The sequence below is a fragment of the Mauremys mutica genome, chromosome 8, assembly GCF_020497125.1.
Source record: "Mauremys mutica isolate MM-2020 ecotype Southern chromosome 8, ASM2049712v1, whole genome shotgun sequence".
Lineage (NCBI taxonomy): Eukaryota > Metazoa > Chordata > Testudines > Geoemydidae > Mauremys > Mauremys mutica.
The window spans coordinates 2,763,394-2,784,852 of NC_059079.1; the positions used below are offsets into that span (position 1 = coordinate 2,763,394).

Consider the following 21,459-nt stretch of genomic DNA (forward strand, 5'->3'; position numbering starts at 1 on the left):
CTGGGGACTGGTGCCATGACAGTGCCCCCAGCCCCCGCCCCTCAAATGCCAGGAGACAGTCCTGAAATGACTGGTTAGGAAAGAGAGGCCAAAACTGGGATGGCAGCGAGGTCGGCCTAATGCAGAAATAAGGTTGGCCTCAGACCACGCGGGTTCCTAATCCTCAGGCCCTGCGCCTGCTTTCCCCTGTCTGCAGCGGTGACAGTCCTGCCTACACGGCCGGGAAGGCAAAGCTTTCGCCGTCTCGGGGAAATGAGAAAACCAAATGAAGTCAAGTTTGCTACCAGCAAAGGGGAAGTGTGACTTGGCATCGCGAGCGCCGTGTTTAACATGCCGGCGAGGGGTTTAGAATTGAAGTGCTTGCACACAATTTAAAAATAGACAGTTTATTAATCTAAACAGCAAGTGTATGTAGAAGAGGCCTCGAGATTGACATCTTTGGGATTAGTTTAGCCCTGCGTTTTTCCAGAGGTCATCGCCATGGTGCTCAGGAGGGCTGTGGAATAAATGGGGCCGGTGTGCTTCCCGCACGCTAAAAACTAATACATAACGTTTAATTTACTGTCTCCAGAGCTAGCCCAGCCATTTTTCACATAATCATATTGGATTAGAGCTACCGGCGGCTGTGGGCGGAGTGGGGGGCGGCAGGGATTGGTCTGCAGGGGCGGGGGAGGCGGGGGGGGTGCGATGTATTTTTCTCGCCTGGAGGAGGACTTGTTTAACGCCCCCAGCACCAGGACGGTCAGTTTATTTCAGGAGGGATGGGGTGTTCCACTGCAACGGGAGGCTCCCTTGCTTCTGAATCGCTGGGCTGACTCGGACTTGGAGCTCTCAGCGGCAGGCCGAGACCCCAGCCCTTCATTTTAAAGCGCCATTTGCAGTCTCAGGCTTTTCAAATTCCTCCTTGTCCCCTTTTGGCGGGGGGGGGGGGAATGGGGTTCCTTTTTTTTCTAACAGGAACTCAGTGTTTTTCAACAGAATTCCCCCTGCAGCTCCTGAGAAATATTAAAGAGCTGCTGCAGAAATAATTAACCTCGGCACTAAGAAGGAGATAGGGAAATCCAGCCTTATACAGCTACGTTAGCAGCCCAAGACAAGGCAATGCATTGTGGCAAACACAGCAGGAGGCAGGAGCCTAGAGACCCTCCATATGCCAAGCCTGCCCCGCTTTCCCCAGTCACAGGCTCACCTGAAATGAACAAACATCCCTCATTCAGGGCAGCCATATCCACGCAGACTCCCAGTGGAATTAAGGTTACATCAGGGCTATCCAGTAAACCCTGCTTGGGTCAGGGTGATTCCCTGCTCCCTGATGAACAAGGGGTTAACTCCAGCTCAGCTTCCCTCTCCCCTGGCAAGAGCAGAATCCCCCTAGGTTGATCACTCAGGCTATGTCTACACTACACCCAGGCTCTAACTCAGGTTTGAGCCCAAGCCCCCCTTCCATCCACACCCAAATCAGTCTGACTCGGGTCAGCGAGCACCCAGGACCCAGGTCCTAAAAGACCCTTGAAAGAGCCCAGTCCAAGCCCTGTCATTTTTCAGTGTGAACGCAGCTCAAGTCAGAAGTTCTGCATCGTGTGGACGCATTAGCATGGCTGTGAGAACTGGATCCAGCAATTATAAACCCAATTGATAAAGCAGTGTGGACGCTCAGACATGGGCTTAGAAACACTGAGTCCACAAGCCCAGGTCCCCCAGACCCAGGCTTATAATGCAGTGTAGACATGCCCCAAACGAGATCAGGGCCCCATAAGGCCCTTGAGGATCACATCTTGCCAACTGGCCATCTTTTTCTGCTGAGTCATTTTACATGCTGTTTCCAGCTGCTTATAACTTTCCAAAAAAGTCACATTTTGGGTTCAGTTTTTTCCATGTTTAATGTCAGCCCAAAAGCAAATGTTTCAGGAAAGTTCTCCTCCCTCTAAGGAATTGTGTCTTTTAACAGTTGGCCTGGACATTTCAGATGATATTCTTCTATCCCTTTGCAGACTCCCCTGCCTCTGAGCAATCATTTCTTATTATTGCATCCTACTGGATGTTCCTCAGACACAAACACTTGGCGAGCTGGATTTTCAGGGGATATTTTTTAAGATTGCTTGCTTTACTATGTCTCTTATGCAGAAGTTCAGGCTGGGTCTACATTAGAAATGCTACAGCAGAACAGCTGCGGCTGCACTGCTTCAGGCCTGTAGTGGAGACACTTACTACAGCGACAGAAGGGGTTCTCCCACAACTGTAGTAAATCCACCACCCCGAGAGGTAGTAGCTATGTTGACAGAAGAATTCTTCCATCAACCTAGCACTGTCTACGCCGGGGCTTACGTCAACTAATCTACGTCTCTCAAAGGGATGAATTTTTCACACCCGTGAGCAACGTAGTTGGGTCAGCGTAACTTTCTAGTGTTGACCAACCCTTAGCTAATGTGTATTTTTCATAGACTTTCCCCTCAAACTCTCCTACTACTAAAGTTAAATTATTACTGGATGTAAGTCCTGTCAGCCTAGTCCTGTGATTTCCCATAAGCGTTGGGTGCACTGAATTTATACTTCCCCACTGTTGATTTGAAGGCTGTCAATATATTTCTTAAGTCGCAATAAAAATAATTTTCTGATTTTTTCCATATCCTTGTGCAAAAAATCTGTGTTTTTCCAGATGCTATGTATTCAAGAGTAATAGTAAATTACAATGTAATGTGTATTAATGAAGCATCTTTGTTAGTGATATGTCATTATTGAGACATTTAGTGTAATTTAAGTGTACGCTAACACACAATGCTTTTTATTGTTGCAGTGCATTGTTATGCTTTCATCTGTAGTATCCTGTTCGAGGATGTTTTCTGGTGTGGGTTTTGGGTTTCATGCATTCTATGTCTATTCAGTGCTACAAAATGCTACAACCATGTTTTTTACAACCTTAGATAAACTACCTGATCATCTGTTCTGACCTTAAAATGAAAGACTTTCTCCCAGTGCACTAGGGGGCAGAGTTAAGGTTGCACTTGCTGACTTAACTCTCACATTTGACCGTGTCCACTGTACAACCTTCACGTTACATGAATGCATGTGGATGTGTTTTCTCTGTAAACAGGTCATCAGCTAGGAGGCTATGAGACAGGACTCCAGGCTAGGATGGTGCATATCATGCTAGGCTAGCCTTTTCCCTTTCCTCTCCTCCCACCCAGCGCCTTGAGGTGCCGCTTACATCTTCGCACACTCACTAGCAGGTAGTGGGAAAGCAATGGGCCCATTGCTGCCCCTGCTGGAGAGCTCGAGCATTACCTCTGCAGCACTGCCAGCCCCATGCCCGCCCCACATGCAAGGCCCTGAACACCGGAATCAGCGCAGCTCCATGAGAAGGAGGGTGTGGAGAAGTCGGGCAAGGGGTCATAGGGCCCTGCTCCACAGCAGCCTCCGCAGCAGGCCCACAAAGAGGGGATTTGAGGGCAGGATGGGTGACGGTCTCAGCGTAACAGCTGGGTCTGCAGGGACATTGTCCTACGGGTAGGGTCTGCATGCAGGTCATGCGTGCCCTGAGGCTGCAGAGATGGTCGCAGAAGGGCTGCGGGGATGTTCTGCTCCTTGGCCCCAGGATGGGGAGGAGGATCCCAGTCCTCCCCAGGGCAGAGTAGCTCCTGTGTGAACGGGCTGTGTATAGGGACTGGGATTCGGCAGTTGCTGCTCTCCCTCACCCGAGAGGCCAAACCATCAGGCTGTCAGCCGGTGCTAACATGCCCCCTCTGGGCCTGTTACAGTATTTATTGGCCAGAGCCAATACATTCCTGCTGGGAATGGGAAAGACCTTGACACTGCCTGTGATGTATCATTGCTCTGCCTTGCTCACAGTGTAAATTTCTCCTTTCCTCTCTTTCTCTTGCAGTCAATTTTGTTGTCAGCCTCAATCAAGCGGGAAGGAGACTCTCGGACAGCATCGCCTCACTCCTCAGATGATATCCATCACTCAGACAGATACCAGGTGAGAGAGCAGCCTGGAAACAGCCAGGCAGCGCAATCCCTTGGTCTTAGCGCAGGACTAGGAGCCAGGAACTCCTCAGAGCTACTCCCAGGTCCCTCTGTGACCTTGGCCTAGTTCCTTAACCTCCCTGCCCCTGTTTCTCTGTGTGTATAATGGGGGTATTAATACTTCCCTCCCTCACTGAAGAGCTGTGAGGCGTAACACATTACAGTGCATTGCACTTTGAGATCCTTCCATAGAAAGGGCAATAGACATGCAAATTATTAGAAAAAGTAAGTCATCTAAGAAATATTATTTATTACTATTAGCAAAGAGCCAGGCCTCCGGGATGCCCCCAAAGCATGATTACGCCCCATAGAACTGTCTGGGACTTCTGGCTGCATTGCATCATGGTGCGTGAGCATACAGCTCAGAATGCAACAGAACACAACCCTACGGGGACAGTGCAATACAGTGCAAGTTAAGAGACATATTGTACCCCCGGTTGTGTGTTTCATTGATGTGGACTGAGGGTAATTTGTGGCCTCTATGCCTAATATATAGCCAGGCCTGAATCATGCACATATGACAAATGTATAGCCATATACGCATGGTAGAGTCAAGGAAAATGTTTCCTTCTGCCTCCCTGATTTACAATTTCCCTGCAAAATGACACTGATCAAAGGCTCAAGAGAGGTAACATTCAGCCATGTATCAATGGTCTCTTTAAGATCCAGTAACTCACACCCCGTCAGGGCTCTAGGAATGGGAGCTCTACCTCATTAGGAAGTGGAGAAGTCCAGCACCCTGATGAGATAAATAGCACCTGCTTCTCGCTGCGGAAGGTCCAGAGGAATCTGACTTTAACATTACCGTGTTGCATGGGAAAAATCTAGCTTAGCTCATTTGTAGTGGTTTCTAAAATCATATTTGTCATATCTTCCCTCTCCCTCTGAGCCCTGTACGGTTGGGCTCACCACTTGCAAGGATCCTGTATGTGAAGAGAGACAAAAATTAGTTCCAATAACATTTTTTTTAACTTTCTAAATCATTTTAAAGAGATTTCTCTGTAAGAGCCGGAATTTGGCACACATAGAACACATGCCCGCATGGAGTGGCTCAGTGCCACTGTTCTGGGCTGACCTGCAGAACTCACCTCTGGCTTCTGAGTCATAAGATAGTTATTTCTTGAGCATCCAGAAAAGTCCTTGTGCACGTCACAGACATGCAAGGACAGACGCCCTGCCTGCAGGAGTAGATGCCTTGGTTTGATATTACGCAACAAGTAAATGTCAAGGGTGATGGGGGTGGGCAGGAGAGAGGAAGGACAAGGGATGGTGACAATACGATCGCGAGGTTACTCCGCGTGGGCAGATCCCCACTGAATGAAGCGTCATGCAGGAATCTGTTTTAGGATTAGGGCCCACAGCATGCACACATCATGACTGTGCAAATTATTATTATTATTTATCATTTAATATTCATTGGCAGGCCCTGGGTATGAACGAGAAATGTTTGACCAAAATATGCTGCCCTCTCTCCTGTCACAATACTTCTTTCTATTAAAATAAATAGTGAACTTTCAAACAGAGCTTGGATGAAATTTTCTCAGTGGTCCTTTTTGTGCTATATAAACTTGGTCCTGGGGGATGTGGAGCACCCTACGCTCTCAGCTTCTCAGAAGTTTTAGGCTCTATGAAATTTGTCAACGTAATTTTTTATTCTCCCATCCGTCAGTACAAGGATTCGCATTGCACCCCTCCTCCATGTGCTGAGTCTAGCTTGCCTGACACATATGAAGTTTGTGAGTGTGTTTTATGAGGGGTTGCAGCCCCTTAATACACATGCATAATGAGAATTATAACTCTGCGCTGCAGGGAGAAAAGACCTCGGGGCCTGATTTTCATTTGCACTGCAGCATGCCACTCTGGCAGCGTAAAGGGACCTTCCAGTGGATGCCAGAGCGGTGTAAATCCTTTGTGTAAATGAGAATTTGGCCCCTCTGCATTAACAAGTAAAATGCTCAGGAGTCAAAGAATGGTGAAGCCTGATCTACCGACCCTTGTGCAGAAGAGTCTCCCGGTGACTTGAAGGGCTGCAGAACTGAGCTTTTCATGTGCAGACGTGTGCTGTGATGATATGTGTTGCTTAGAGCTGCAGTGCCAGTAATTTTGCATTGCAAGTTCCTTGCGTTATTTATGATGTAATAGAGAATATACGATGTATTAGTAAAATGCTGGAGCACAGACTGCTGCTCTATGGATTTTCAGAGGTGAATTCCTAAGGTTTAGCCTTAATAGCCCTCTGGTCCTTTTTACAAGCAAATTTTTAGTGGAGATGGAGATTTGGGAATAGGAAGGTTAAAGAAATATTGTGGTGGGGGGGGGGGAGATTGAGCTGATTACTTCCATGGAGGACCCATTTCTTCCAGATAGAATCTGAAGGGAGCAAATGCAGTTCCCATGAGAGTGTGTGGCTCGAGTTCAGCCGGGATGCACATGGTAAGGTGCAATCCACAGCACGGGTGAGCAGATCAGAAAACAGGAGTAAGCAGCAAGGTGGTGTAACTTGAACCAGTTTGGCATTCAGTGGGTGTGAAGAATGCGCGTGACTTACACACTGAACGGGAGTGCAGCTGGTAAAGCAACTAACATGACAGTGACACAGAGGTTCAAACCGTGCCCCCTTCTTCCCCCGCTCAGCTACACAGGGCCAAATTCAGCAGTAGTGTAAACAGGCACATCTGTTGATTTGAATGTAAGTTGCACCCTCTTTTGCCAAAAGCTGAATTTGGTCACCGCTGAATGGCCAGTCAGTGCAGTTTGTCTTGCTTTCCTTCTTACATCCATTTGCCAAGCAATTAATACCCAGTGTGTAACTTGCATCATCTTTGTGACACCACTGAATTGGGGCCCTGGTGTTGTCTGAGACCTTCCTTTGTGCTCCTTGATATAACCTCAGCCTACAGCCACTGAGCCGCTGGCCTTTGGCAGATAGAACATGTCAGGATCCTGCCTGGCGCATAGGTGAGAAGCCTACCTTAGGAGTAACCATGAGTACCCTCTCATTCCGACTGGAGAGAGAGATGTTACCGTGGACTAGAGATGGGCCACTGAGGCAGTGGTTGGATCTGGAGCTGGTTTAGGAAGCTGGGTTCGAAGGTTCAGGTTCATGGCAGTGAAAACTCATAGGGTTTTGGCTCCAAATGGTGGAAATCTCATGAGATCTTTTAGACTCTAAGCTCCTTGGGACGGGAGCAATCTCCTCTTGTGTTTTATGCCGTGCTGAGAACGTCAGCACTCAGCAAATGATCCTAATCATCAGATTTCTGCCATGCAAATCTTGTGGGATCAGCTATTCTCTTGTGAGATTTCAGCAGCATCTGACCTGGAAAATGCACCCAGAACCAAATCCAAACCTGAATCACCCTGGAAAGCTAAAGGGTTTGGATTTAAGATTAAGGTTTGGCCCATAACTATTAAAAATATTCCTCCTCTGAGCCGATGCCTGTAGACCTGACCCCTGCTAAAATGAACCCCCCACCCTAGCCAAACCAAGACAGGAAAATAGACTAACTCTGAATGCAGTTAATTGGAACTTGAACTAAAAGGGAACAGGTTTGAGTCAAAGAAAGTTGTTGATTCTAGGATCACGTATCTGGGAAAGGCTTTACCTTGGGAAGATTATGCATGGAGACCCCAAGGATAAACAGTCCTCGGGAAATTCACTCTCAGCTCCTCTCACACATACACTCCCAGACACCACCCAGCCTTTCATGCACTCTCCTCTGTTGAATGGGGCCTTGTCTACACTGCCACTTTACAGCGCTGCACTTTCTCCCTCGGGGGTGTGAAAAAACACCCCCTTGAGCACTGCATGTTTCAGCGCTGTATAGTGGCAGTGTAGACAGTGCACCAGCGCTGGGAGCGCTTTAACGTTGCTAGTGAAGACATGTCTGGGGAGAGCGGCCGCAAAGGCGCTAGTGGCTACGGAGTGGCTCCAAGGTCTGAGGATTGGATTTGGCCCCAGACGCTGCCCAGCACAGAATCCCCCTGTGCCAAGCCCATTGATTAACCGTGCTGTTGCAAGTTGGTGTAGTACAGGACGTTGCCATACAGTCTTTCTAGATAGCATGCTTCTGTGAACAGGTGGCTCTCTGGGTGTTTCCTGGAGGAGGGGAGAGTGAAAGCACGAACCAGGAGGCTTTTCCAAGCACAGCAGTTGGGTAGGGAGGTGGTGTGCAGAAGGTGCAAAGCCGGGAGTGAATGAAGGAGCTAAAGGGAGCGGTCAGAGGAGAAGCATGGGCAGATGAAGGAAGAAGCTTCTTGCTGCTGCCCCTGAGAGGGAAGGTTCATGCATGACTTTGAGATGATGATCGCGGCTTCAAATCTCTTCCCAGCTGTCTCATTCCTTCCATTGTCACAGGCATTTCAGCCCTGTTCATTTGCTTTGGACCCAATCCAATTCCCTTTTTTCACTCAAATCCCACACCACTGAATTCAATGGGAGTTTTGCCTGCATAGTGAGTAGGCATCAGGCCTTGCCAGTTTCCTTGCTAGTATCTATCTACCGGCATTGCCAAGGGAGAATAACAAAAAGAAAAAAAACCTCTAGAGTGAAACACTCCCCCTGTCTTAAGGATAACATTTCAGGCACCTTCTCTGGGGGGAGAGAACACCCTGAATGGGTTAGGGAAGCCTGCTGTGGAATATTTGTGGCTGAATAATACGTGAAGTAAGTAAAAATGAGTGGCTGAAATCCTTGTCCAGCAAAGCCTCACCTCTCTCTGCTATTTGAACCGCAAGAGTGAGCCTCTACCCAGAAACAGGCTGTAGCTTAATTCAATAAAGATGTAGAAACAAGAATCAGCAACTCTGATTCGGTAACTGAGTGCGCTGTGAAAACATGGCCACTGCATTTCAAATCCAAGCTTTAGGCGTTAGCACCATGCAAGATGTAAGCTACGTTGCTAACTCTCCCTGTGGCAAAAATATAAAAAAAAAATTACCTAGAAAAAGTTAAAGGCAGAAATGTAGCATCGAGTGGGCACAAAATGTAGGTTGGGTTTAAACAAACGAAGAGCAGCTGCTTTTAGAGACGCTAATGTGACTGTTTTCGAAGTTAAGGGGTTGGGGTAGGAAGCAGATTTTGTTTAGGTTGAAGCCTCCCACAGCTTCATTGGGCACCCACATATTGCAGCCTTTGGCGGGTCTACCAGAGCCTCCAGGTGAAACTGACTAGAAAGAGGAAGGAAACTGTCCAAGTTGAGCCCAATGCAAAAAAGAAAAGAAAAAAAGCAGAAAATGAAATCAGATGATTGCAGTTGTTTGGGTTTCAGTAATCTGAGGTGTTGTTAGCAACTCAGGGAAAGAAATATTGCTTTCAAATGGGATTTTTAATCTGTGCCCTTTATGCCTAACCCTGTGCATTTCAGTAGGGGGTAGTTGCGTGTCTGTATATCTGCCTTGACAGATGGTTGGAAATGTGCCAGTTAATGTTTTTGTTGACATCTCTGTCACACACAAACCAGCTAGGAGCCTGATCCTGTTCATCACTGAGGCCCAACACCTCCAAGATATTAGACTCCTGATGTCCATTGATTTCAATGGAAGTTAGGAATCTAATCTGGGCCGCAGTGACCCCAGATCCTGTTGAGATCGGTGATAGTTTGAGAATGCTTAACACCTCACATGTGGTGCTCAGCACTTCACAGGTCCAGGTCCTAATATGCTAAACCAGGGATTTGCACAGTACATTCACAAACAGAGCAAAATGGGGTGGCATCTGAGTGGGGTACATCTGCATAAAAAACTAAAAAGCCAAACTCCCTCTGCCTTCATATGAGCTGCTTTGATATTCTAACAGCCCCTTTGATGTTCCAATAGCCACAACTACTAATATTGCTTTGATGGCCTCTGACAAAGAGATCAAGGAATCCTGTATTATTATTGCAGAGCTTCCTTTCCACTTTCCTCTCCCCAGCTCCATTGGTCCAACCCGTCTAGTTTTTATAGGCCATGGTCTTCTCTCTTCCTACTCGAGGATAACACATAAACCCTCCTAGCAGATGTGTGTTTGAATGGTAGAGTGTGAATGACTTCCCTTTGGTGCCCACTAAACTCCAAGTTGTGTTAGAGGTTTCTATACACAGAAGGACAAATATTAGCTAATTGTGATGCTCTGGGTTCTGGCATTAGTTGCTAAGAGAGATTCCACCGACGACCTGTGTGCATCAGATAATATGGATAAAGCTTCTAACAAGACACCAATAAAACACACCCGCAGGAGGCTTGCTGTACTAGAATGAATCTGGCAGCTGAGGCTTTGCTTGAAGCAAGAATTACCCTTTTTCAAAAACCCAATAATATGCATTTTACAACTGTTTTACCTCCCAAACCAGTGTCTTCCAATCTATGAACTATAGAGAATTTCATTCATTTTGCAGTTTGTGGTGGGTGCAACCACACTCAAGAGACATTCTTATGTCATTTGTTGGTTGTCTCATTAATCAGAACAGAACAGGCAAGGCAGCCATTGCTTAGGATGGTTGGTGGCTGCCATAGAGGGTAGAAATCTGAAAGGGGTTTGAAAAAATTCCTCCCACACAAATCTAGGCTGATCCCACTTCTGTGTCCCTGTTACACCTCTCCAACCCAATTGACTTCAGTGGGATAGCATGGGCGTAAATGCTAATGGAATTGGAATTCAGGGTGTGTTCACCTCTCTTACCTGTCTGTACTGGGGTTACTGGCATAAAACTGCTCTACGTACAAACATGAAAATAAACTTCAGTTGAATGCCAAATGTTTCCTTTTATTTTTTCCTCTTCCTATTTGTGAGTAATCTCACCTCAAGCAAGGGAGGAAAGATATACAAAGGGTCAATTATTTCAGGACTCTTTAGACACTCTGCAGTGTAGTGACCTGCCATTTTATCCTGTATCCTGGCTCCAGCTTACTATATAGTGTATTTTAAAATGCTGCAAAATGTTGCTACTCTCCCACTGTTACAGTGGGTGCATTGGGAACACAGTGGGGGAGATTCCATTATATTCCAGCAATTCAAAAAATCTGGATTTTAGGAGAACATTTGGAGGGTCTTAAAGATTTAAAAGGGGTTTTCTTGCATTGGTTAACCTGTTTTTTCCAGCATCTCTTCAGCAATTTAGGTCTTCATCCTGCAAACACTTTCACTTTACTTAACTTTAAGCATAAAAGTCGACTCCTACTGACTTTAACAGGAGTACTCCTGTGAGTAAAGTTAATTATGTACAGAAGTGTTTTCAGGATCAGGGCCTTACACAGCGGACTAAAGAAGACCTGTTTGCATTAGTCTTTTTTGCAACCATTAATTGGGACTTCCAAGCAAGGAAACAGAATAAGAACCATTTTATTAATTGCGAAGGACTTAGTTGGTAAAATCGTTAGTCATGCCCTGAAATTATTCTGATGGAGCAGAGCCGACCGAAATACACGGTCTGTGTGAGTGTTTTGCTGGACTAGGGCTATAGGTGTTGTGGCTGTGGGTTTCCGTGCGCACACAAGTGATGAGCAGTATGAGTACATTGAACAATAGGCAGGAGGCCCTTCTCTGTGCTGGGCAGGTCTGCGGAGATGTATCATCACTGTGAGCGTGTGCAGGGCACGTGCAATTTTACTGGGAGTTTCAAGATCCCTTGGTGGTTTCCGTCCAGCCCCAGCTCACAGAGTCAGGTCCTTCCATGGGCATCTGAGCTCTGGCCCTGGTGGGACACACGTGCCCCGGGGTGAGCTGCAGCCCGCTTCGCGGATCTGTTTTGATCCCGTGATCTGGGCAGGGGCTTTGGGTCGCTGGGGAGCCAGTCTGCAGGGGGCCCCGCTGGGGGGCTGCCCCCCTAGATAGGGGGAGGGGGGGTCCCTGGGCCGCGCAGCCCCTGGCCTCACTGGCCGGCCTTCCGCCGCCTGCCGGTTGCTATGGGAACCCCCGCCTCCCCTCCCCTCCCCGTGAACTTTCACCCCGCGCGGCGGCGGGTCACATGACCGGGCCCAACATGGCGGCGGCCGCTGGGAGCTGATCGGAGGCGCCGGCTGGGCCGCTCCGCATCCGCCGGCATCCCCGGCCGCCCGGGGGGCTCCGCTCCGGGGCCCGGATCCCCGCCCCGCCGCGTGCCGGCCGCGGCGCCTGCGGCTATGCAGAGCGGGAGGAGGGGGCCCTGCGGCGGGGGCCGGGAGGAGGTGGGTGCGGGGCCTGCGGGCGGGGGCGGGGCGGGTTTGTTTACATCGGGGCTGCGGGGGCGGGGAGCGAGCAGGGTGTTTACATGGGGGGGGGTGACCCAAAGAGCGCGTCTCCCTCTCCCTGGGGCGCTGTCCTTGGCCTGCCCTCCCCTTCCCGCTCCCCGGCCACTGAGGTGGGCTAAGGCTGCGGGTCGCCCCGGGATGGGGGCACCGCTGCCCAGCTTCCTCCCCCGCCGGGCCCTGACACTGCTCTGCTCTTGTTCCCTTTGCAGACCTTCCTGAGAGTGAGAGCGAACAGGCAGACCAGGCTGAATGGTGAGTGCAGCGGGGACGGTGCACCTGTGTCTTTCACTGGCACAGCCAGGGCCTTTCAACCTTCCCCTTTTTCTCTCTCCCTCCGTGTTACTTTGAAGCATTAATTGGTTCCTTTCACCTTGCTGTTTAAAAGCCGTGTTTCCCTCATCTCCCTCAGTCAAATTGTGCCAGCTTTACAGCCCTGTCACTTTCCTCCCACCCCCCTCCCTAAAAACCAGAGGATACAGAATAATTTCTGATTCCTTTAACTCCATTTTCATTCTTACAATGAAGAAATGCAGGTATGAACAGTAATCTAACTTTTGCTGAGCACTAAGTTGTTTCTATATATTTTTATGTATTTGCTTTGTAAATAATTGAAAGTAGCATTTAATATTGGGGTATATCACTTAGGCTGCGCTCCTACAAGTTCTTCTATAGTCTGCGTGCATAGAACATCTTCCAGGTTTAGGGTCTTAGCTATGACATGTCACTTAGCTGTATGGTCCACGTTTCCGGGTCAAGGCCTTAACAATAAACGTTGATACTAGCAATTTTCAGTGTACTTGAGTCTATGGTGGCAATACACATCCTCTGATTTCCTCCCCTCGACCCTCTAGCGATGTTGATCCACCTGTTTCATTGTACACCTGAGTGTGTATTGGAAAATAATAAATATTTTTACTTAGTGAAAAAGTTTACATTTAAAAATCAAATATTGCGATCAATTTTCTTTAAATGACAAATTTCCATCTCAGTACATGAAAATAAGTCAATAGAACATTCTTTGTTCTGTTTAATTCAACCAAAGCCAATTCAATACAACCTCATGGTGAAACTTTGAACTCACTAAGATCAGAAAATTCAAAAGTTATTCATGTAGCAATAGTAATATTTGTCTAATTTTATATTTATGTTTACTGTTAAACTTGCTTAAATATAGATGATGAAGCCAATTTACAGTTCCTGGGAGATTTTTAACTTGGAATTTCCTGACTTTTGATGGTTCAGAAATACACCCACAAAGCTGCATTGATGTAGTTCTTACATTGAATTTCCTTGTGCTGCTTCTAAGCAAATAGAGGATTTAAACAAAATAACAGAAGATCCTAACTGAAACTCTATTTTGGATACTAGTATACATGTATAATCTGGAGTATTGGACCTTAGCATTGTGCTAAAGAAATGAAAAACGTGTTAAGCAAAATCTCAAAATCTTAAAACTTTATTTCTAAACCCAGAGTCTTTATTTAAAAAAAAAAAAATCCTGTGTACTGGCTCTCATTGTCAACTGAATCCAGGGCAAGAAGCATGAACATTTAAAAAAAAAATTCAGCACAAAAAAGAAATCTGATAAGTGTTCAGTGATGGAAAATACCTCTTTCCCATGCATGGGAATCTCAGATGGAATTCCATCAACCCTTCTTGCCACACAAATCACCTTTGGACTGAGAATAAGCATTGGAAATTTTTGCTAAGAGAGAGATTTTAACACCCCTAAATTTTGCATCTTAGAAGTACTCAGAATTTTTGAACCAAGCTACGTGGTTATGACGACATTATCTCTAGCAAAAGACTACTGACAAAACAAGAATTACGCTGCTGACTTCAGTAGAGCCAGGATTTTACCCCAAGGTAGGGCTGCAGTATTATCTAAGTATAGGATAAGGAACCTGGAGCTTTTAAATTCTAGTGGGCTCTGCTACTGGCTAGTTATATGAACTAGGGCTGATCATGTAAAAGGGGGTTGTTAGACTTGTAGATCACTTTTGTCACTTTTTTTCTGAATCTCCTTTATTTCTGCGATATCCTTTTTGGGGCATGGTGACTAGAACTGAACACAGTATTCCGCGTGAGGGTGTCCTGTTGATTTATATAATGATATCATCATTTTGGTACATCCTAGTCATTCTTTATACATCCTAATACTGTTTGCTTTAACCATCGCTGGGGACTGAGCAGAGGTTTACAGTGATGCCTAGGTCCTTTTTCCAAGTAGTTGGTTAGCTTAGAACCCAGCTGTGCACATGAGTAGTTCAGTTTATTCCTTCCACTGGGCGTTACCTTGCATTTGTCAACACTGAATGTCACCTGCTATCATATTTCCCTCTAGAGTTTCTCAGTCTTCTCTTGTATTAATAAATGTCTTTGTGATATTTTACCACCTTACAATTCATTCCTTTTTCCAGATAATTGATGAATAGAGAACCTTTAAACACGCTGAACGTTTACCATTTATTAATCTTTGTTTTCCATCTCTTGGCCAATTTCTAATCCATAAGAGAATTTAACTTCTCACCATATGGCAATTTAGCATCCAAACTCCAAGTTAGTTTCCTTATTAGCTTCTTATGTGGGACTTGGTCAGAAGATTTTTGAAAATCCAAATATATTGTCATCTGGTTTTCCTCTCTCCATCATTTTGCTGACACTTCAAAGAATTCTAATAGATTAGAGAGTCCGAGGTTTCCTTTGCAGAAACCGTACTAATGTGTCCCTATTGTCCCTATTCATCTAGATGTTTTTAAATTATTTTTAATTGTTATTGCAACCAGTTTGTACCTTGGCGCTGAGGTAAAACTCACTGATCTAATTCCAGGATCATCTATAGTGGCTTTCTCTTACAGAGGGGGATAGAAGATTTGCTGTCCTCCAGCATAGTAGCTGATTTTAATGAGCATTTATTTCTGTTCATGGCTCAGACATCTAATTCCTACATCCCTTCAGAACTCTTAGATACATATCCGGTTCTGGTGACTTACTGCTCTTTAATCAGTCTGTTATAATATCAGCTGTCAAAGAAGAGTAACAAGAGAGAAACATGGCTCCTAGGGGTAAACGTAGACTGCAACTATAGACCTGGTAGCAGCATAGTTGATCCCTGATGAAATTTCTGTTAAAGGAGATTGGGGCCTAACCTAAAACTCCTGATAGTCCAGGAGTTTAATTCTATAGGGCAAACCCTTTGAATTGCAAGCAGGATGGAAGCTGATGCAGGTTCTGGAATCCAAGTTTAACATGTTTCATGTGGGAGACACCAAGTGGAAATCTACATTCTGTACTAGAGTTTCCAATTGGTTTTTGTGCATTAGTCCAGCACCTTTCACCTGTGATAAGCTCATGTTGTGTTGTTCAGGAGGGTCTTGTGCGCACTTTTTGGAGATGGGATTATGTGTCCTTTAGAATGTATACAAGATCCCAAACAGTTTAAATTCTGACCATCTGGAGAACTCTCCATTCTCTTGCGCTTTCCTGTTCTTGAGCTGGCTTTACCACTACCATAGCTGTCCATGTTCTCCTGGATCAAGCATTCTTCCCAGTGGCTGCTCTGGGCCCCAGAAGGTTGTGTGAGTCTCACCAAAGTGTTTCCAGCCCTGGTGCCAGCTAATACACCAAAATATTTTAAATGTGTTTTTGGTTTTTTACTGCTATTGAACACGAAGGTAGAACAAGAAATAATGGGTTTTACCTGCAATAAGAGAGATTAAGATTAGATATTAGGAAAACCTTCCTAGTGATAAGGATAGATATAGGCTTCCAGAGGAGGTTATAGAGTAGCAGCCGTGTTAGTCTGTATCCACAAAAAGAACAGGAGTACTTGTGGCACCTTAAAGACTAACAAATTTATTTTAGCATGAGCTTTCGTGAGCTGCAGCTCACTTCTTCGGATGCATAGAATGGAACACACAGACAGGAGATATTTATACATACAGAGAACATGAAAAGGTGGAAGTATGCATACCAACAGGAAGAGTCTAATCAATTGAGATGAGCTATCGTCAGCAGGAGGAAAAAAAACCTTTTGAAGTGATAATTAAGATGGCCCATAGAAGGTGTGAGGAGAACTTAACATAGGGAAATAGATTCAATTAGTGTAATGACCCAACCATTCCCAGTCTATGTTTAGGCCACAGTTAATTGTATCTAGCAAACTAATTATCACTTCAAAAAGTTTTTTTTCCTCCTGATGACGATAAATATCTCCTGTCTGTGTGTTCCATTCTATGCATCCGAAGAAGTGAGCTGCAGCTCACGAAAGCTCATGCTAAAATAAATTTGTTAGTCTTTAAGGTGCCACAAGTACTCCTGTTCTTTTTAGAGGAGGTTATGGAATCTCTATCGTTGGAGGTGTTTAAGGTTGGACAAACACCTGTCAGGACTGGCCTAGGTTGACTTGGTCTTGCCTCAGTTCAGGGGGCTGGGCTAGATGACCTCTTGGGGTCCTTTCCTGCCCTATGATTCTATGATCTTGGTAAAAACCTCAGTAGAGCTGGAAAAGGTGTCGTATGTACAGTTCCCTCTCCTCTGAGAGTCTGGCTGAGTCCTATGCTGACACTGACCCAAAACCTGTTGTTGACTCTGTGCCGATGGATGCCTGTCTAAGCCAGTTGGGCTTTGTGTGCATGGTCCTGTGCACCTGCATGGCGCGCCACTGAACAGTGTCTGTTGCTGGACTGAAGCTGCCATTAGCAGTTTTTGCTTCCATAGTTAGGGCAAAAAATGACAGCCCAGTAAAACTAAGGGAGAGAATATAGGATTTCTTTAAAAATGACAGTATCTGTACTTTGTTTGGGCAGTAGTAGTGTGTCCTAAGTAACTGCCGCTAATTAGGTCTGCACTCAATGAACCGCCCAAAGTACCATTGATCTTTTTTGGCACTTTGTATTTTAGTGTTTTACGTAGTGCTCGTCACTTTGGCTTCTCAGGTAGGCTAGATCTTCCCCTGGTTGTTGATAAATTCTGTACTCAATTGCTTGATTGCACTTCGATTCGTTATGGAATATATACAGGAACCCAAATAACCAGTATCCTCGGGTTTATTGCTAAAAGTCAATAATAGTAGAGTACAGGAAGAAAGATTCAATACAATACCAGCTTCTGGGGAGCTATCTCATGCAGCATTGTGAGATTCACCTTAGGCAGGTGTGCTCCCAAAGTTACACGTTTCAGCTGGTAGTATTTATAGGAGTTACAAAACTCTTTACGCATCACTAAAATCCATCCCACCAGTTCATCTGGGTTCCTTAACTTGTTGTTCTGTACCTTCCTCATCTTTATTTTGAATACTAGCATTCCAGGTGCTGGTCTGTGAAAGCCCCTCCCCAGCTAGTATTGGCACAGAAGGTTAATGTATTTTGCCTTTGACAACTTTTCTATTTCTAATGCCAAAGCTGGCATCAGCTTTGCAAAGTGTTATGGGGTATTTAGCATAAGTGAACAGGATATGGAAAGACATAGGCCAGTTCAGGCCATGTAACCAGTAGAAATACATATACGATATAATGTTATGTTGATATTTTGTGTTTAATGGTTATTAATGTATGTGGTGAGATATATATATATATATATACACACACACATATATATCTCTCTGATGTGATATATATATGATGGGCATATATACACACACACGTGCGCGCACGCCATGGTTACAGGAAGTTCTCTGATACTGAGGATCTTACAAAGGTGGTAGTGAAAATTAAAACCAGGTCACTCACTTCACCCTGCAGCTGAGATGCTTTGTGGGAGATGTGAGCAGAAGTGACTAGAAATGTTTAGGCCAGGAAGGGAGCAGCCACTGATCTGGGAGACCCTGTTACAGAAAGATGGCAATTCACCTGCCCAGCATCCCTCGCTACCATTGATCGCCAAGGTGCAAGCAGTTTTGAAAGAGGTGCCGGAGGGCATGCTCCAGTAGCTTGAAGTGGATGGGGGTCCGCTGTACGTGTGGGAGGGCGTGAACTGAGCAATAATAGCAACAGCAGTTTTGAATCCAGCACTCTGTCAGTGCCCAGAGCCGATACTAACAAGCAGTGGTCTTTGGTTCTCCTTTCCACACTGGCAGCAGCATCTCGGCTTGTCCAGTCCAGGGTGACCAGTAGCAGAAGAGAGAAGCAACTTCACCTGCCTATGTTGCCTCTGGGGGCTGATCCAAAGGCCTGACCTCGCCCCCTGTCTAGCAGAGGGCTGAGGCTTCAGTTCCTTCACTATTCCACTTGCTTGTCCGTGTGCTGTGGGCTGCTAACCCCCAAACTGCTGAAGCTCTCACTTCTGGGAAGGAATTGTCTTCTTGGGACAGGCTCCCAGGCTAGCAGCTGAGCAATCCTAGTTCACCTGAGAACAAATGGCAAACGTGCCCTTGTCTCTGCTCCTGGATGTGCCCATTGGCTCCCTTGCGAGAGTGGCAGTACTGAGGTGCCACTTACACCCGCCGTGAAAGGGCAAACCGGGTTATTTGGCGCCGCACAGGTGAGAGCACGTGTGGTATAGTCTGGGGTACCGCTAATCAAGCACATCAGTTAAAATTGAGGCCACGGTGGTGCTGAGAAGCCCTCTGATGGCCTAATAATAATTATTAATACTAATAAAAATCTGTGAACTCCTCACTTCTTGGCAGAAGTCTTGAATAATAACTGGAGAGGGTTTGTTCAATCAGAGATTGAAATGAGGCCGCTTCTTGTCTAGAACACACCTTCTCGATAGCACTCAGGGGCTCTCGAGTGAAATCCTCCATTCTCCTCTTGCTTACCGCAGGATTTCGGTGCTTTTATCTTACTGGCTTAAGGACAGGAAAAAACCCCGGCCCCCCTTTTTGTTCTTGCGACAGGAGCACAGGGGAGAGGGATTAGTGAGCTAATTAGAAATGATCGCATCTATCAGCACTAATTAACAATACTGTGGTCTCACTTGCGTGTTCTTTTGAGCCGTTCCCCTTCGGGACAGCTCCACAATCACCCCCTGCCTTTGGGGCCGCTCTGGCCCTTCTGCGCTGATTGGAAGTGATAGCTGAGCTCCGTGGCGTGTATAGGAAATGCTGCCTGGTATGTGCTTTCTAGGATGCAGCATTCCCTTTTGCTCTCAACCCTCACCAGGGGCACCGTTCGCTTCCAACAGCACCACGCCGCCGCTAATGACCACAGAATGGAAATGGCAGAGGAATTTGGTTTCAACACCTCTTTCCTCCAGTGGCTGTTTCACTCCTGGCACTATAATGTAAAGGGAAAGAGTGCTTGTCTCTGCTAGGAAGTGAGGCAGACTGGGGTGGGGGCAGTCTGCTGGATCTAGCATGGCGCTGGGAGAGACCTGGATTCAGTTCCCAATCTTGTTGCTGACTCCACCTGCCCCAAGTCACTGTCTCATGACCGCTTTGCGAGGGTGGGTTAATTTACCAGCCCAGACACACAAACTGCCTGCCTGTTAGGTATGTTGTTAGTGCCTCGGTTGGATAATGGTGGCAATGGGAGAAAAAAAAAAAGATATTTAATAACTTTTAATGTGCCCAGCAAACAGGTTTGTTTCCCTAGGGGATTGGGCAAGGGGATACTTGCAAGGCTGCTTTTAACTCTTCCGTGCCTCTGTTTCCCGACTGGTTTTAAAAAAGTGAAGGTGGCTGGCACAGAGGAATGACAGCAGTATGTACACAGTGCTTTGAGATCTGGGGATCTCATTGGAGTGAATTTCTTTATATCTGACTGCTGATTAGCTTTTCCCTTAACTAATCTGCATGTGTAGTCACATCTTCTGACTATACTAAGTTCATGTTATTTCTTACTATGCCTGTTAACTGGTTTGCCTCTGCAGAGCTATGGGAGAGGGAGCTGGATTCTAATCTGCATGGAATATCATCCCAAAAAGCCTAACCAGGATTGCAAAAATCGCTCTTGTGGGTGATGAAGTGTGAGCTAGAGCGTGCTCCACTTGACTCTCAGACCCCAGGTGGAGTTTGCTTAGCAGGCAGTTAGAAAAAACTCTGATTTATTTAGGAATGGAGCAGAGTTGATCTGGACTTATTGAGATCATAAATAAGGCCCTGTGGTGCCTTATTAGAGTCACTTCTCTGGGCAAAGCTGACTTTAAAATACTAGTTTCCCTTGGAAGGAAGGAGGTGATAACAGTGAGTGAAACATCTGGTTTAGAGCAGACAAAACAGATGCTGAAACTCGAGGAGCGCTTCCCCCCAGAAATGTTGAAGCATCTGAGGCTTATATTGGGAGGCAGGCATGTTGTTAGCCTGTCGATAACCCTTCGCCAACGTGAGATACACCCCACTGGAGCAGATGGATAGGATTCTGGAGCAGGCAGGGTGGATGGATTTTAGGGGTTTGCTGACGCCAGTGTGTATTAGCTTAGGGAACATCCTTGTTGTAAACAGGATCTGGTCCCTGGAGGCCTTCCATTGTCGTTTCCAGGCTGCTATCTGTACTCTAGGAGCAGTAGCTGCCTTTGCACAATCTCCTCTAGCAGTGCCAGGAGCAAGGAGAGTATCTTTGGGAAGTAGTTTTTCCCAGGGAATAGGTTTGAGGGACTCTGATTCTGTCCTAACGCATGGAGTGCAGTGAGTATTCTGGCCCAGAACTCTGTAAGTCGGGCACCCAGATACAGGGATAAGTTTGACCAGACAAACCAAGAAAGCTCTACTAGAACGATCAGGAATCTTGCATCCCCAGTACGGCTATCTTAGTTTAGCTCATTCTGTGAGATGGATACGCTGGACGGGGGACAATTCTAGGTCTGTTGTCTCCCTGCTTTGTTGTCCGTCACCTAGCTAGTTCAGCAGCACCTTCCCCTTCTCTCTTTGATATTGCTATCCATCCAGATGCTGGCATGAACGTCGCCGCTTTTGGAGCACGTGGTAGTGCTTACAATGTCAATACCAATCTCTGACTAGCCCAACTTTTCAGTGGTGTCATCTCTCATTACCACATGGGCTTTCCTTAGGCTCTTACTTGTCTCATGTTCAGAATTTTGACCTTCCTTGTTAATTAAACAGAGACTTTTCTCCAGCCAGTGATTGAGCTATCCAGTAATACCTGCCTAAAGCCATCATCATAAAGGACAGAAGTTCTTTTTAATGCAAATGATTTGGTTCCAGATGTTTTGATCACGTTTAACGATGGCTCAAATTAACCAGAGATTGGATTAAGTAACAGGCTGTCTCGGCTGCTTTTCCTAATCAGCATGACTCTGTGTCTTTTCCCCAGATTGCTCTCTTGTGCG

The 21,459-nt window shown here is 46.1% G+C and overlaps 1 protein-coding gene across 6 annotated transcripts in view; it reads left to right on the forward strand.

Moving 5' to 3' along the window:
- The window catches only part of RNF220 (ring finger protein 220), a 327,623-nt gene that overhangs the window by 242,386 nt on the left and 63,778 nt on the right, over nucleotides 1-21,459 (forward strand). For 5 of the 6 annotated variants that reach the window (XM_045027122.1, XM_045027125.1, XM_045027119.1 and 2 more), the window contains 2 exons: nucleotides 3,881-3,976; nucleotides 12,441-12,483. In XM_045027122.1, coding sequence (XP_044883057.1) covers nucleotides 3,881-3,976; nucleotides 12,441-12,483 — 139 coding nt within the window. Of the gene's footprint in view, nucleotides 1-3,880; nucleotides 3,977-11,968; nucleotides 12,169-12,440; nucleotides 12,484-21,459 lie in introns of those variants that run through there. The other variant, XM_045027124.1, reaches the window with a different exon arrangement.